Source organism: Polypterus senegalus, chromosome 8 (genome assembly GCF_016835505.1).
Source record: "Polypterus senegalus isolate Bchr_013 chromosome 8, ASM1683550v1, whole genome shotgun sequence".
NCBI classification, from domain to species: Eukaryota; Metazoa; Chordata; class Cladistia; order Polypteriformes; family Polypteridae; genus Polypterus; species Polypterus senegalus.
This window is the reverse complement of record NC_053161.1, coordinates 78,885,176-78,903,868: the sequence shown is the minus strand read 5'-3', so window position 1 is coordinate 78,903,868 and position 18,693 is coordinate 78,885,176. Positions and strand designations below refer to the sequence as shown.

Sequence of the window (18,693 nt, the reverse complement as noted above, 5' to 3'; positions counted from 1 at the left end):
TTTTATGAAGCTTCTCTGATAGCAGAGGAAGATGATCATCATGCCAGAGAGAGAAGACATTCCACGTGCCTACCCGAATGGGCCTCCTCAAACTGGAACCCAAGTGCTGCCGTACAGCAGGCAACGTCTCAGCACAACAGTTGCAAATCCCAGGAAGCCTGAACCCATTGGGTCTCCAGCGGTTTTGACTCTTCCAGGGACAAGGTTCCCAGGGGCTTTCCCCTATCCCCTTCATAATGCGAGCAGCCTTCCTACAGAGTCTGCCGTTTCAAAGCTGCGTGAAGTTTTATTTTACCAATTCTGCTACCGACCCCCAAGTTTTTCCCTGGAAGTTTGAGGACCACTGGCAGGGCAGATGCAGTTTAACGCCATTCCCATATTTATCAACATACTATAAAATGCTGTATATTAGTCTACCTTGCAATCACTTACTCAATGGCACAAACAATAAAACGAACAAAAAACCGCATCTTTGTTGAAGAGTAGAAAATGCGCGCAGTGCGAACCACTTCGTGACAACGTTATGCCAATTTAAAAAGATGTGTGCTGCAATCTGAGCCGCAGGTCGCAATTCAAAACAACTGCAGCTCATTAGCAAGTTCTCGTTCATAATTTTTGAAAGATGTAGCTGTTTAAAACCTAAAATTACATTTGGCCAAATATTTGAAGTCCCCGTTATGTTCAGAAACATACTCACATCTAGTTATCAAATTTACGCGACAAGAGTTTTCTTGAGACTTTGTAGTTGATAGCTGCACTCTCGTTTCCTGCGCCTGCGCAAAGTTGTGCTCGATTATCTCGGAAAATGTTTGGTTCTGCCTCCTTTCTGGGGGGAGGGAAAAAAAGAAAAAATCAAGATGGCGGCTTTAGCATTTGCGCCAACCTGCAGTTTCTTGTAAATGTCAAATGTAACCTCAAGACCCGCATTTTCTCCAGAATCCATGTGGATTATGTGCACAATGAAGCAGAAGGAAGCCATCTGAACCCGGAACTGACTGGTTAAAGCCTCCCTCCCTCCTCTGACTGAGTGAGCGGGATGTGTGAGAGCTACACCAGGTCGCTGCTGCGGGTGTCGGTGGCGCAGATATGCCAGGCACTCGGCTGGGACTCCGTGCAGCTGACCGCCTGCGATCTGCTGACCGATGTCCTTCATAGGTACATTCAGCAGCTGGCCAGGGGTTGCCATCGCTACTCGGAGCTTTGTAAGTACCTAAAGCTGTCTGCTTGTTGGTCGCCTGTGCAAAGCAATGAAAGCTTTACATAGTGGCGGGAGGATGCTGTTTTCACTAGGACTTTGTAAATTGGGCCTAGGCTGCTGTTTACTTTTATAAATACTTTTTATGTTAAGCTGTCAGAAGAAATCGGATCATGAAATGAGAGTCCTTTGGCTAAGTTTCATACCAGGACAAAGTAGACACATGGCCAGGTCGAATCTGTTCTCCTTTCTTCCGGCAGTTCTTTTGTAATTGCATGTCTAGTGTGTGAAAGATGTATTTCCCACTCACTTCGTGAAACATAATTTAGGCATTTGCTGATAGTGACGATTATTTCTTGTATTTCAAGCAGTTTTGTTTTCTGTGCAATCTTCAGATCTATAACTGTCAACAGTACCCACGTGTAACATTTTATTGAATCAGCATCACAGTAAATATCAGTGTAAGTGTTGTATTTCTAACAAACACTTCAGTTCCCCATATATTTTGTAAATATTTGTCTTCTAGAACACTTATATAAATTGTCAACTGTACGGTCAATTTCATAAAGTTTCGCACGTTATGCCACTTCAAAACATCTTAAAATATTTAATAGTTCAGGTGCAGAGAACAATATTATTTATGTCATTACTATGCTCCAGAACACTATATTGTAATTTTTACAGAGTGAAAGGTCATTTATCACACCATCTCATCACTTATTAGAACATATAAGAGATTATTGTGTTGAGGAAAACAATGATTTGGGTTGAATCAAAGCATTTATTTATACCTTTGCACAGGTTATATTCTTTTTAAAAAATCTTAACAGGTTTCTTCTGATACCATAGTGCATGTTGTCCACCAGTTAAAGATTTGGGCTAGAAATAAGTTACTCTACATTTGAAAAACCCATCTTTGCAAAACAAATTAAGTCTGTGGAGAATAATCACTTTAATGAGTGGTACTTAAAGTTAACCTAGGTCCTGTGTGTTTGCCAGATAAGGTACCACAGATGTGATTTCTTCTGAACTTGAGCTTTTAATATAACTTTCAAATCATTGAGAGTTTTCAAATCAAAATCTTTATTGTCATTGTAACAATGTTACAGTGACTTAGAGTTTATTTCATATTGTTTGCTTTAACTGAAAAATGCTCTATCCATCAGTAGCTGTTTTATGTTGTGCCTGTCATTGGCAAACAACTCTTCAAAATTATTGTTTTCAAAGGTATTAATGTCCTTGCAGTTGCAATCTAGAATGAGCAGTTTGCTAGCTGGGCTTTGTATTACTTCAGTGTAGTCAAGCTGTAGTTAAACCGTACATAAAATTTTACACATGTGGAGTCACACATATCCTTCATGTTTAAATTGGACCCAGGAGTAAAATTATTATGGTTAATATTATTGAAAATATTAATAAGTTAATTGTCTTATGATAAATGTACATAATCACATTTTTGGGCTGCAGGATGCCTGAATGTATTTCAGCAGCCTTGTGCACAAGGAAGGGAGGAATAAATGCTGGAAGAGATGTTACTTATTTGCAGAGTGCATTTATTCATACACCCTCACAAGGCCAATTTGTAGGTAGTGTTAATATAAAATGTCCAGCATTTTAACATGGAAGGAATCTGTAGTACCCAGAGCAAAATCCATACATGAAGATAGATGCATATTCCACATGGATGCTGACCAGGTTGAAAAGCATTATCTATGGTATTATTTTCCTTAGATGTATGAGTTACTGTGAGAAGTAACTATACTTTTGTAGTCTTCTTTTGGTGAAGAGTACCATTTGCTATTATCCAGTGATGCCAAATCTCAAATTAAAACAATAGTGGCAAGAATTAGCAAGTATCTACTTTGTCAGTCTGTGGCATATAATATTGTAGAATGGACTAACATAGCAAGCAAATTATTTGCAGCATTTCTTTGATATGTTACATAAGAAACCATACCATTTTGTTGATGTAGTGGCAAAAAAAGCTATGTAGAAACACAGTGATGCAGAGCTTGTACTCATGGGGTGAGCAAGATACTTTTCTGCTCAGGCACAAACCCTTTGCCTTATTCTTGCAGATCATGCCCTGCTAAATTGTTACCACATAAAAAGCTGATTTATATGGTAAAGTTTCTAGAACTCAAATTATGCTTGAAATGCTTGATAACAGCCATTATATACCCATTATTTTAGCAGCTTTTTCTAATATTAGTACTTAAATAGATATGACTTTACTGATACCTGAGGGAAATTTACCTGGTTCAGCAGCAATATAGAACAATAAACATAGTGCAGAACAATATAAAATGTAAACTATTATGTTTGTGTGTCCTATTCATACAGTAAAATAATAATAATATAATAAAATAAATATTGTCCCTATGGAGGCATTATATAGTCTGTCATCTGCATGCAGTAAGAGCCTCACAGTCAACTTTTATCACAAAGTGAAATAAGCCACTGACAAAAGATGACATTGGCAAAGATGTAGAGTATTTACCATGGTGTCTCTGAATTTGCCATTGGCCTTCATCCCATCACTGCATTCAGTGAGTCTGTGGTCACTCTTGTAATTTATTTGATTTTCCCCATCAGTTGATTCTGTTTGGTACCCCATAAGCCGGTGTTAGTTCCCCAGCAGACGACAGCATCGGGCAGTGCACTAGTTTCAACAATGTGATCTAACATCTCTTGTGTATGGTAACTTAAAATGCTTCGTGTCCAGACCTGACCTGCTATGTCATTTGTTGACTTACCAAAACGAAATCTGTTAGATGTTTTTCTGTAGGATTATAGCTGTAACAGAGTTGTAAGAATTTTGAAAGTCACACTCAACTCCCTGTCTTGTACTTTATTGCACACTATCCCACACAAGTGTTTTAGCCACAGCTGCCGTTTAAATATTCATGTATCATAAAAAGTCCACTTTCACCTAAAAGTGAAAAATTGATAGTTCACTTTTTTGAAATTCTGTAGTTGGTGCCAATGTTTTTAAGGCGCTGTTTTGAACTGTTTTCGGAAGAACATCAATATTATGTTAACTGCACAGATTGCTTAATATTAAATGAAATGTTACATGGTTCTTTTGACGCTAAAGAAGCTTGAATTTATATAGTGCTGCAGTAGAATAGTACTTTATTTCCAAACTACAGTTATAGTGGGTACTGCTAGCCCTGCATTACATGGTTGTGAGTAAGATTTAAAGGGAACAAATAATATGTTTTATTAATTAAGAAATAAACAGTACAAATCTGAAATCAGTGTTTGAAATATAATGTTAATGTCACTTTATAACTCACTCATATTTTAATTAATAATTGAACTTTAATATTTGTGGTTTCTCGTTTTTTGTTTTATAACATCAGAGCATCAGTATCTTAATAAAATTAACATTTTTATTATTATACCAAAATTGAACATAAGGGAATATTCAAGATCATACACTGTAGATCAATTAAACAAAAGTATTTCAAATGAGAGAATTCTATTTAGTTTGGCTTATGACCCAGCGTGCAATAATTTGGAAATTGTGGCAATCGATGACTTGAAGCTTTACTGCCTAAATTGTGAAATTTGGAAAGATACCATCCAACATTAAAAGAATAATCGCTGGATTGTTTTTGAAAGAAAGCATAATGATATTATTCATGAAAACATAAACACTATCAAATAATCTAATATGTCATCTGATTTTTTCCTGTTTCATAATTGCTATTTCTAAGCTTTTTCAATTCAAGACTCCAGTTTTTGCCTACTACAGAAGACATATGTATAATTGGGGAAAATGCTGCCATGCATGTTATTGAATTTCAGTTGTCCAATTACAGATACCAGAAGTAATTATAAACAAATAATGCTTACCCATGTTTACCTTGCAGGCTAGGTGTTTTATAAAACCACATACTGTACATTCCTAAATAATGATTTTCTTTTTTGTTACCCTTTGTTTTCTAAACAAACACACTTCTGATGAATAATTCATTGGCTGAAAGCATTCATTCAGAGAGAGGATGTGCAGCATTGTTCATAATAGCACTAAGTTTTGTTTTAATCCCTTCCTTTGCTATGACCTTAAAGGTGGTCCAGGTTGCATCCTCTAACTGAGCTAGTACATTTAATTAGCTTGATGATTCAGTGGGCCACTCTTGTAGTGATGTTACCATCCGTAACATTTTTAATTAGACATTTTTTAATACAGTTACAACAAGTGGTCACCATGCAAGAGCACCTGGAGTTAGTTCTGTTGCAAGCAATGTGGACAATTGATTTTAAAAAGCAATACCTTGGAATATACACCTTTATGCTCATTATTCCAGACAGTGGGATCTAAATATGATTAGTTGCTCTTTCACATGGAATTACGTTGATTACTGAGAGTACTATTTCAGGTCAGTAAAATGTGTGACTTGCTTAATTTTTTTTTAAAAAATAGAGCTTAACCTAACTTTACTGCTGCATAATGAACACAGCCATTATGTCCAGTTGGGATTCCTGACAGGACAAGCTTATTGATGCCAGGGGCAGGAAAAGAGCCTTTCCACAATAGTTGGATTTTACTTTTGTCAATGTAAATACTGTTGGCTCATTCCATGTCAAATCAACTGATTTTCCAGAAATCCCACACACCTAGGTATCAAAAAATTCAGAAATGAGCATCAGTAGGCTTTGCCCCCTAGGAACTAAGTTACCCAAACTGTTCTATAACATTTCAGTAAATATTTACCACCCTGATGCTGATATTTCTGATCATAAAATAGTTCATTACTACTGCAATTGACAAGAAGAATTCATAATTAATTGCAGAATTATGGCATTTGAGATTTCATCTAGAGTGCCTTCTTCTCTTGCACAGTTTGGCTCAAAATCTAATCAGAACATCGTCATCTAATAATAGGCTGAAGTTTCGAGTTTGGTATTTTTCCAACAAATTGTTTTAGCTCATGACTGTCCTCAAGAAAGTGTGACACACAGACACACATACACACACACACACAGACAGACAGACAGACAAACATCCATCACTGAGCTATCAATGTTTTCGGTATCAGGGGATGCTAAAATGAGATTGAAATAGTTGATGAATCTAAAGCTTTCGTTCCTCCCCCATAGATGATAGGTCATGGTTGGGGAGGGCACAAAGCAAAAAGTCTGAAAAAATATTGGATGTACCCATGTTATCAAGGAGACACCCTGTGAAATTATTTTGATGTAAGATCAATGCTTTCTAAGAAAGCAGCCCATTTTGTGAGGGGAGAGAGGTGTCAAATTTGAGATGCCTTATTTTTTCATCAATTTCACAAGATCATATCTTAAGAACTAAACCACCTAGCAGGCTCAGATTTGCATACTGGTAACTTTATAGGTATAGTACGTAACAAAATCAAAATGTTTGGTCCCGATGACACCACTTGATAAGAGCAGACCTGCAAAAATGGAAAAAAAAATATTTTTGCATCTGTGGCTTTGCAATGTTTAGACTTTCCAACAGATACAGCCTGCTGAAATTTGTTGCATGCTTAGGTACCTACACACCCCTTTTCAAAAGGTTATAAACAAACAAGAAACAGCATCAGGATTTGACCAGCAGACCTCTCAAATGTGAAAAAATCAGTGAACTGTGGGAATGTCCAGACGTTTTTCAAATTATTTTTTACGTGGTGTCTTCTTTCTGAAAAAAAGGTCTTACTTTTTATGTGAATCTTACATTTTTATTTTCCATTCTAAACATGAATTAAATTCACTATTTGTCAGTAATGATATCATCAAGTTTTTCATCACTGAGTTGGGTATAGGATCAATGGAATAAAATACATCACCAACGACACATTAAGCACAACACATAAAAAACAGCTGCTTCATTTACCATTAAATACAACACTAGTTATAATGAAATGTTAACATCTTGGTATTGCAGCAGCAGGAATGTGACTAATTTCATTTCTGTTTCCATCAAAGTACATAGTGTAAGGCATCTTTGTCTTTGTAATCAAGATGATACTGCCTCCCACCGACTGTTGCTGGTGCACTAAGCAGTGCAATGTCACACTGTAATGGCACCCAACAAATATTGCCTCTAGGTGGCCAATGGAAAGACTGCGCAGGTTAATCAGGATGCACAAAACATATCAGGGTTTCTGATTCCACTTCACTTTTGACATGAATCACACCAGTCGAACATTTTTCATCATACATGCACCCAACATAGATTCACATGGGGCACTGCTCAAAAGTGAGGGATGCATCTGATCCATCACGAGTGTGATCGTGAGAGGGCAGGAACCGAACTGCTGCTTCAGTGGTGAATATTCAGACAGTCAATTGACTGGATTCAGAAGACACCCAGCTGACTTTAAGTTTACCATCTTCTTTAGGAATTTAACAATGGTATTCTTAAGTACCAGTTACTCTTTTGACTATGGAGATTTGCATTCTCTCTTCAGCAACATTAGATAGGACATTGTCATTTGATATGAAAAAAAAGTTTGACATTTTAGATAACTTACTGATTGAAAACTCAAATGATTACCATTATTAACACATGGCACATTCAGCCTGTGTTTAGGATGGAAAATAAACATGAAAGATTTGCATAAGAAAAGTAAGGTTTGTGTTTTGAGAAAGAAGGGGCAATGTATAATAAATGAAAACAAACATTTTTTGAGTCTGAACTATGTGGGCCATTGGTTGATATGATATGGACTAACCTGGTTATTTTAGAAATTATATGTAATAAATGTTGATAAACTTTAATAGTATTTTCTTAACGATTACTATATATTTGTCTCAGATTGTGAACCAGTGCATTACACAGGTAAGATGTTGCAATGGAACTGGAAGAGTATTTCATTTAGCTGAGAAGTAATGACATGTTGAAACTCCCTTTACACATCTGCGATCTCCTGAGGTTTTGGGAGTCATTAATAACCCTGTCACTCTGAAGAAGAAAAAGTATGGCTGTGTATGCCAGTATTTGAAACTGGACTTTCAGAGTTCAGTACAGTAGTTTGAAAACATAATCCCTCTGTCATTTCCAATTTCCTTTTTTTTTCGAACTCTGGTGTGATTTCCCTGAAAGTCCAGTTTGTTTAGGTAGATATGAACATTATATGCTGGTGTGGACCAAAAGAATAGTACTTCATTTATATATCTGTATCATTTTCATAAGGATGTATCTATTTCATTTAACATTAAAAGATCTAATTATTTTGTGCCCACTACTTCCAACAGTGGGATTTTTAAAAACCTCTTTTTGGGATGGCAATTCATTCTAAATGCATTACTGCTTGCCAGACTTGGATTTTTTTTAAGCTTTACCAAATCACTTTCTTTAACACTGATGTTATTAGGGATGCTATAATCAGTGTTTTTAGGGCTGATACTGAACCGATTTCATGTTACTGAACTGACTGATTCCAATGCTGATTTTATTTTTTTCTTTTCGTTTATCCCATTAAAAAACTTTTTGCACTAAGTTCCTGCATAACCAGATGCATATAATACTTGTGTTCTGTTTTAAATGTTAACTTTGGTAATTTTATAATTAAAAAATAGACCACATGTTTTACCTGTTCATTTTTATTAAAAGAATGAAAATCTATAGGCTTATTGTTAAGTGACCATAAAAACACTAAATAATGTTCCCCTATAATACTTTCCTTTTTGATTAATATATGAAAAGAAAATATTTATCCATAATACAGTATACGAGGTGAGACACAAAAATAATTGGATTGGTAAAAAGATATATATTTATTGATGAATTACAGTATTCTAGACATTGTCACCTTCTATATACTGTACTCCCCCTCCCAATCTCTTCACCACTCCATATGTATCTTCCAATGATTGAAAGAGTGCTAGAAGTCTTCTTACTTAAGGCTCTACAACAGGCTTGCCTTTACTGTCTTCACTTCATCCACTGAAGAAAAATGTGTTCCCTTCAGGTCACTTTTGATTTTCAGGATTAAGTAAAAATCACAGGAAGCTAAATTGAGCAAATAGAACTGGTGATCAAGGGCAGGAATGTTTTTGTCAGTCAAAAACTGCTTTACAGAAAAGCAGTAAGATCATTTCGAACAATCTGATTAACCGTTTTGATGTTTTCATCCATCCAAGATGAGCGTGGGTGACCTGGGTGTTGAACGTCTTTCACATTTACTTGTCCTTCCTTGAAACGTTTGTGCCACTAAAAAACTTTTGTGAGTGACAAACTGTTATCACCGTACACTGTTTTTATCATTTCATAAGTTTCTGCTGCCATTTTTTTCAATTTTGGGAGAAATTGGATTTGATTTTTTTTCATTTGACATTATAGTGGCAACTCATGTAGCGATTGTTGTGCAAATACTGACTGGGCTGTTCACAGGATATACCTAGCCAGTCGGTGGTTTCAGAGGGCTTGTAGGAGGGGGTATAGTTTTATGATTCATGTTCGGCCGACCTCCAGACGGTTTTCCAGGAAAGCCCCAAGCCCAGTCCGGTTATTTTTGTCTCTCGCCTTGTATATGGCATAAAAGAAAATATAGTGCTTCTCATATTTAAAAGATGTCATCATTAATTTCTTCTGTAATGTACTTATCTGAAACACAGTTTAATTTTAATAAATAGTTTTCACCATTACTCTAACCAAAGGCTATTTTAACTTTTTTTTCTCACACACTGATTTAATTAATTGATATTGGCTGTTAAAACTGCTTAAATGCAAACATATGTGCATTTATAGTTTTTTTGGCTGTTCAAATATATATTTAAAAGCAATCATGCAAGCATTTTCCTTTTTAGTTAAAGAACAAAATGAAAAAGGTGTGAAGTCATTAACCTCCTTAGAGCTAGACCCAATCGTTACTCTGAAACCGAGCTAAAAGTGTCACTCAGGCAACTGTACAGATGCGTCTTGCATAAGCGTTACAACTACTCTGGCTATAAAAGTTCTGTCATCATAAGGCCTGAGCATTACTCGGCTATGTTATAGGCGGGTCTTGCATAAGCATAACATCTGAGCATCACATGGGCAAAGGTGTTGGTGCGTCTTCTTTTCTCAACTGTAAGTGTGATCTGTAACCCCTTCCATAATAATGGAGGATCGTAAGAAACGTTTGTCAGCAGCCCAGGTATTGCATGCTCTTGCTAACTATATGAGCATTGTTGGTGAGGATGATGAGGAGCTTCTCATCACCATTGATGAGGAAGTGAATCTGCCTTTAGGTTGTGATACTGAAATGGACAGTGACCCCAGAAGTGATTCTAATGAATCCAAAAGTGACCCTCGTGTCTGGCTGTCTGTTGACCTTTCTTCGAATAAATCGGCACCATATCGTTTTGATTTTGTGAGGCAGCCAGGAGTAAAAGTGGACATTGACAACCAAGATCCACTCACATATGTGAAGTTATTCCTGGATGATAACGTGATCGACAGAACTGTTGTCGAGACTAATCGTTACGCTGAACAGTTTCGGCCAAATAACCATACACCTAAGCAGTTTTCCTGTTCAAAAAAGATGTGTGAAACTGTATATCAAATACCAACTTTACATGCCAGCTTGTAGAACAAATCATTGCCGCACATCCACCATCCACACTACCGCTAAAGAGACGTGGATAAATCCAGAGCACCTTATTGGTAGACATTTTATTGATTATGTGCCACCAACAGAAAAAGACAGAATTCAACCTGTGCAGTGTGCTGTTCAAAAACATATAAATCTGGGAAGAAAATCAGAAAAGAAACACGCTATTATTGTCCCGACTGTGACATTGGATTGTGTCTTTCACCATGCTTTAAAATTTACCACACAAAGGACTCATTTTGACATATACTATTTTGGCATCATTAGTAGTAGTATTATTATTAATGTTATTATTTTTCATTTCATATCATTTTTATTCATCATTAATATTATTATTTGTATCATTATTATACTTTTGAGATTTAATAAATATGTAATTTTTCATGCCAAAAAATGCAATGCTTTTTACATGTTTTTTTTGGAATAAAATGCAACGCTAAAGAGGTTAATGAAGCTTTTCCTGCTGTTTGTCTAATTACACCACATGGCTATGGCTCCTCCAATTCAATTTTCTTATTTTATTACTCAATTTTCTTTACTATAAAGACTAATATTTCAATCCTCTCTCTGTATCTGCTAAAGTTTGCCTTGCTGCTCTCTGTTTACAAGTATTTTGCAGAAAAAAAGACACATGCTCTAGCTCCACTACTGTAATACCTCGGGTAAAAGGGCACTACTACTAAATTACAGTAAAGTTCAGAAAAGCAGATGCCGAAAAAATTGTTTGTTGATCAGTTGATTTAGATTGGCAGCTGGTCGATCAGAGCACCATTAGTCGTTAAAGAAGTAAAGTAAATTTAAACAGGTAGAAGCACAGTGATCCCCTTGGTGCATGTTTTCCTCACTTGTACATGAACATTTTTTAAGCTACCTACATATAACAGTTACACAGGTATTAGAGAGTATAGAAAAAAGAAGAAAAAAAGATGGCTGTTAATCTTATACATTCGCTTTTCCTTTGTCCTGCAAAACACTAAAGGAAAAGTAGCTACACACTAAATGGGATACCAGTGCACAGTGTAGCACGTACTTCCAGGTTACCATCAACAAGCTACAAGAGTCTATATAGATTAAAGTAGTTGGTTTAAATATGTTATTGCCTAATTTACTTGTTTTCCAGTTGATAATTTGGAACAAAACATTTTACTCCAGATTTTCTTTATTTTAAGTTTTTTTATTATTGTGGAAATTTTGATATACTAAATATAAAAATGTTTTAATCTATCAGCATTTGTATTTTCTCTGCTTAAGCTAATAAGTGTACTTTAATGTATATCTTTTTTTAAAAGTGGGCTTAACTCTTTCCTGTTAATCCTCTGTGAATCCTGTTTATTGTTGTTTTTGGGAATATACTCTACCTTTGCATCTGACTGCTTTTTTTTCCTCTGTAATTTTAGCTTTGTATCTCAAACACATGCATATAGCCATAGGTGGGATCTTGTATGCATGATAAAAACTATGTGCATGCGAGTATCCTGTGATGGTATGACTCAGCCTCCTAAGCTGGTTTCTGTTCTGCATGTTAGGCTTCACCACCAGTTGACTCTCAATTACAGCAAGCAGATTTTCTGACTGGATGAATGATCAACTTCTAGTCATACTTATTTTTGTAAACTAGTAAAAGTGATTTTTTTTTTGTGTCTAATTTTTCTCATAGGACATCACTAATACAGCCACTTAGCCTTACCTGTTTCATGTCTACTAGTACTTACGATGCCTTAGTAGTCTAAAGTCTGAATAGATTTTTTTTAACAGTTAAGGCAGCTACCAGGTTTTTGTTTCCATTATAATGAGAAAGCAATAGTTACATATGGCAACAGCATCACTACACATAATCTTGTGGTATTTGTGTAACATACCCCCAATGCAAAAATAAGTATCTAGTATTGATTACTTTGTAGAGTATTTACTTCTTTAGTATTTTAGTCTATAAATGTATAGACATTTAGCCAAATTGTACAACTTTGCCTGGGTATAAACAAACTGTGGATAAACTATTATTTGGGAATTCAGTATGGCTAATCACAACTAACAGTGAAACAAAAAAACATCTCACAGGATTACTGCTTTGTCTAAGAATGCAGTGAAATTGTTATCCAAAGTGATTACATCTTGCCTGAAGAAGGGGCTTGAGTTGCCTCGAAAGCTTGCATATTGTAATCTTTTTAGTTAGCCAATAAATGCTGCCATTTTGTTTGAGTTTTCACTACATTCATAATGGCTAACACGGTTCAACACCCTAGTACTACAAATGCCCTATTTAATTAATCATTAATCACAATCATTAATTGTCTTTATTGATTCATCTGATTTAAATTATTATGAATATCCCACTAGATTTATCTTTAGTATGATATATCTCTCTATTATATAAAAAAATCTTGGGGCGAGACAAGACTTTTTCAGAGAGATAATTTCAAGTCCTGCAAGACAAGACTTTGTGCCAAGAGATGAACTGAAAACCTAACAGGTCCAAGTGGGGTGGAAATAAAAGACAAACAGTAGAAGAAGAAAAGCCAAAAGAGTGGAAGGCAAAGTAGAACGTCGTAAAGAGGTTCAAAAACATTGCCACAATGCACATGCAGAGCAGGTTAGAGATTATGAAAGTACTAAAATTTGAAAATCTAAAAAAACTGATAGTAAAGATCGCATTAGCGCTAACAAATGGAAATTATTACTCAGTGAAATAACGGAACAGCGAAAAGACATCAAATATATGGACATAGGTGATATGACAGAAATATGAAGATATTGTTCGGCTTTAAGGTTTAAGTCGGAGACTTGTTGATCGTCAAATTCGTGTTGCCATCAGGGAAAAGAAGTTTTTTTGGATTTCTGTATGAATCCGAAAGATAATGCTCACATATATAATAAACCAACATGGGACAATTGTCAGCGACAATAGTTTTGAAAGACGGAGATATCAAAGACAGAATTGATATTTGTGATTATCCAAAAGCACAGCACGATTCGTTGCAAGCGGCAGATCCGGGAAATGACTAGCGCGTAGGGCCCATATTGGGGTTGGCAAGTGAAGCAAGCAGGGGGCAGAGTCCCCTAGTTTTGTATTAAATTTGATATATACTCTCATATAATCCTAAGCCTAGAAGTCATGCTTTAAATAGGGCTTATTTTAAAATCTGCATATTTGTTTGGTTTCATTCTTTTCAGAATTTATTGAACTTTAATGTGATGTTGTTAGATTTTCAGATTCTTATTCCGTTTTTAAATTATAAACTAAAAAATATGAAGAACTTGCATCCCACGAGACAAGACTTTGTGCCAAAAGATTTAACCACACCCGGGGCTGGAAATAAAAAACAAAGAGTAGGACAGTTGCTGTACAGGCTTTCAAATGTTCGAGGCGCCACGCAGCAGAGGCAGCAACCCAGCAGCTGATCGCGCAAAGATGAGGTAAAAAAAAAATATATATTTGTTTTCCATTGTATCACCGTTTAAGAGGGGGTTTCAGATGAGCGACCACGTCTCCTTGGGGTGCGTTCAGGCCCCCTCTTCACAACTCGAGAGGCAGAGACACGAAGTGGCAGAGACACAAGTGGTTAGGGGGGTTGGCAAGCGAAGTGAGAAGGGGGAAACCCACTAATATGTATGTAATATACATATACAGTAATCCCTCCTCGATCGCGGGGGTTGCGTTCCAGAACCCCCCGCGATAGACGAAAATCCGCGAAGTAGAAACCATATGTTTGTGTAGTTATTTTTATATATTTTAAGCCCTTATAAACTCTCCCACACTGTTAACATTATTAGAGCCCTCTAGACATGAAATAACACCCTTTAGTCAAAAGTTTAAACTGTCCTCCATGACAAGACAGAGATGACAGTTCTTTCTCACAATTAAAAGAATGCAAATAGATCTTCTTCTCTTCAGGAGCAGAGAATTTCAGAGGGAGAGAGAGAGCACTCGCAAAGAAAAGCAAACAATCAAAAAATCAATACTTGTGCTTTTAAGTTTGCTGAGGCATTTTTTAGAGGAGCGTTAGTATCTTCTAAGCAAACAGCCTCTGTGCAAACAGCCCCTCTGCTCACATCTCCTCCGTCAGGCGCAGAGAACGTCAGAGAGAGAGAGCGAGATTAAAGCTACAATCAAATAATCAATACGTATGCTTGTGTGTTTTTAAATATGCCGAGCACCGCAATAAAGCGGCATTTTTTTAGACGAGCATCAGTATCTTTTAAGCAAACAGCCTCTGTGCAAACAGCCCCTCCATCAGGCAGAGAATGTCAGAGAGGGTGAGAGAGAGGCAGAGACAAGCAAACAATCAAGCTCCGCGCAGGATGCATATCTTATAGCATTGAGGAGTTTTAGTTAATATGTAATACATGCTCTGATTGGGTAGCTTCTAAGCCATCCACCAATAGCGTCCCTTGTATGAAATCAACAGGGCAAACAAACTGAGGAAGCGTGTAGCATAAATTAAAAGACCCACTGTCTGCAGAAATCCGCGAACCAGCGAAAAATCTGTGATATATATTTAGATGTGCTTACATTTAAAATCCGCGATAGAGTGAAACCGCGAAAGTCGAAGCGCGATATAGCGAGGGATTACTGTATTAATATATATACTGTATAAAATTATTTTTTCATACTGCACTGTAATTGGAAGGCCACAGTGGTTTAAGCTATTTTTCCAACCAATTTCTTGATTAGAATTCAATTCCTCATCTTAGTCCAGTTTAATTCTAATCAATTGCTGGTGCTAATATTATATGCTACTATATCAAATTTCTTAATCAGTGACAGTTCTGATTTTGTAGATTTTCCTTTTTCTATTCATCATAAAACTTTTTTGGGGCAGAGCATACTAATGCTTCTAAGTTCTTTTCTCCTACTTTTTAGTTTTATAAGATTGTTTTTTATTGAAACAGACAATGATGAAAAAACACAGGTACAAATAAGACCCTGGATCAATGATAGGGTGATAGTTTCCTTGTTACTGTGTATCACCGGTAAATGATGAATGGTTAAGAAAAAAAAATCCATCCATCCTCTAACCCGCTACATTCTAACTACAGGGTCACGGGGGTCTGCTGGAGCCAATCCCAGCCAACATAGGGCACAAGGCAGGAAACAAACCCCGGGCAGGGTGCCAACCCACCGCAGGGCGCGCAGACACACCCACACACCAAGCACACACTAGAGACAATTTAGAATCGCCAATGCACCTAATTTGCATGTCTTTGGACTGTGGGAGGAAACTGAAATACCCAGAGGAGACATGGGGAGAACATGCAATCTCCACGCAGGGAGGACCTGGGAAGCGAACCCGGGTCTCCTAACTGCGAGGCAGCAGTGCTACCCACTGCGCCACCATGCTGCCTTAAGTAAAAACAGAAGCAGTTTAATACTCTGAATGCAGCTCTTTAAAACTAAAAGGAGCATTTATATGTTCTAAATGTTCAGCCCCCATCTAAAACAATGGTGCATTAGTAGAAATAATTGCCTTCTAGTGGGACTACAGTACATATTTAATACTCTTGTCTGTACTATGGTATAGAACAAAGGCTTTCTTTACACGGATATAAGTAATAAGTATACTACAAACTGCCAATTTATTCAGAAATACTTATTAATTACAAATCTTTTTTGTATCTTACTTAAATTTCAGATGGGAGAACAGACCCAGTTTTGGATGATGTGGGACAAGCTTTCAAACTGCTGGGGCTGAACCTAAATGAACTAGAAGATTATATCCATAATCTTGAACCAGTAGGATTTGCACATCAGATCCCATTGTTTCCTGTTAGCAAAAACAACATTTTGCAGTTTCCACAACATGGCACTAGAGATGCTGAAGAAAGGAAAGAATATATTCCTGAGTATATGCCACCAATTGTATCCTCTCAAGAAGGTGGGTCATTTTGAGATTTAAATAATTTTCCTAGTAATTTTATTTTTCACTTGATGATAATCTCATTCAAATTATATAATAAAGCAGTAATTTTACAATTTTTCAATTTTCGTTTTAATTTTAATGCGTGAATTAATATTTTAGTTAATATTTTTCTTAAGTAATCTCTTTTGAAACAAATATCAGTAGTTAATAATGCTACATTCATTCCATGTGGAAAGTGTCAAACATTGATCAGTTACACTAAAGAATGTGAAGCAATGTCATTTTAACAAGAGCATATCATTTCTTGTTTCTTATGTATGTATGTTCATTTGACATCATTCATTGATACATGATTGACTTAAAAAATATATTGGCATTTTTACAAAATTTGCTTTTAAAATAGGAAATTTGTTTCCAAGAAAAAATATAACCTTCTTCAGGACAATTGGAAATGTGTTTGTATGATTCTTGCAAAACAAGAGTGACAAGGATGATTAGTAGCCTCATTACAAAACAGTTCAAATGTGCCATATAAAATATTTGATTTACCAATGAAGATGAAGAAAATGTCCTCTCAACGCCAATGACTGCACCACCTAATTAAGCTTTAACATTCTAACATGCTTTCTTTTCTCCTTGTCAGATGGTAATTTAAAAACCTGTCATCTTTATTTATCCTAACTGTAGTTTAAAGAAAATAAAGCAATTTTGTTCTGAACCTCACTACAATTTTCCTTTCTACTGAAGTGTAATGTGCAACACCACTGGTGTTACTTTGCATATATAGACCCTTTGAATACCAGTTTTACACCAACAGTTCTCATTCACCACTCAACTCACACAAGTTTATGTTGTGTTTATGGATGCAGTGTTGTTTTCCTCCACATCTCAAAGACTTGTTGTGTAGGTTGAGTGATGAAGCTTCATTTGCCCTGTGTGAGTGAGAGATTGGATTTGATGCTCTGAGTGCCCCTGTATTAGAATAAGCTGGTGCAGAAAATGGATGGATTAATCTCAGCCACCAGAAGAAGGTGGTAGAACAGTTAGAAAAAGGACTATTGGGCATAAGGCCAGTCTCTGAATAAAATCATAGTAAGTACACAAGAGGTAGCGTGAAAAACCTTGAGTTTTCAGCTTCAAGGTATTTTTGTTAAATTAAATTTAAATTTTATAAAAATACTTTTCAGATCATACACCTCTATATAAATTAACCAATACCTTAATTCATGGTAAAGATACAAAAATATTCCAAGTTAAAATAAAAAAACATTGCTAATTCATCCATCTATTCTCTCACTAGCTTAGTTGAATTCATTGTTGAGGGGCATCTGGTGCACCTCATTCCATTTTAAGGAAAGGCCATACTTGTATGTATACCAACACACACATCAGGCAGTTCTTTTTTTCTTGTTTTCATGTTTGGGCTGCACTTATTGTTTCAGTCAAAAAGATTCTTAGTGGTAAGCAGTGAAGAAGTATTAGTCTCTACAGTGTTACTTTGTCATTAGCTTTATGTGTCTTTTCACCCAAATATCCAGTCATTTACTGACACAGTGTCATTGCAACAAGCCTGAGTCTGTCCCAGCACAAATAGGAACACTGTATCCTGGTTCTGTGAAGCAGCATTGCCTACTACTGTACATTTGTTTTGCATTGTTGCTTTAAAAAAACATGCAAGTAAAGTACAGTAGCATAATCTGCATATTTTTCCATATATCCACTCACATTTTGCTTAGCAAACTTCCAAAAAATTATATAAAAAAAAAAAAATCTGTTTCACTTCCTCAAGACAATCTGATTCATTGTTAGCTTCTAGTTTTTCCTTTGTAATTTTTATTTTAGCCAGCATGTGAAAGTTCACGAGCATATGAAAACTGATGCTGAATGTGGCCTAACAAATTACACTAGTATACAGTGATGTCTGAATGGTTTTATATTAAGTTTATGGTGCTGATTATGAATATGACTTTGGTTCTAGTTTCTGAGATATTTAATAGTTAATTAACGCAACACGTTTGAAAAGCATTCAGAATTGCAAGAATATTTTTATTTTAGTTACAACTAGTAAGTAAAC

The 18,693-nt window shown here is 36.0% G+C and overlaps 1 protein-coding gene across 1 annotated transcript in view; it reads left to right on the top strand.

Moving 5' to 3' along the window:
- The first annotated feature begins 823 nt into the window (after nucleotides 1–823).
- The window catches only part of taf3 (TAF3 RNA polymerase II, TATA box binding protein (TBP)-associated facto), a 159,713-nt gene continuing 141,843 nt past the window's right edge, over nucleotides 824–18,693 (top strand). Inside the window, exons 1-2 of the mRNA XM_039761315.1 lie at nucleotides 824–1,202; nucleotides 16,392–16,634. Of these exons, the coding sequence (XP_039617249.1) occupies nucleotides 1,037–1,202; nucleotides 16,392–16,634 (409 nt within the window). The 5' untranslated portion in view covers nucleotides 824–1,036. The remainder of the gene's footprint in view (nucleotides 1,203–16,391; nucleotides 16,635–18,693) is intronic.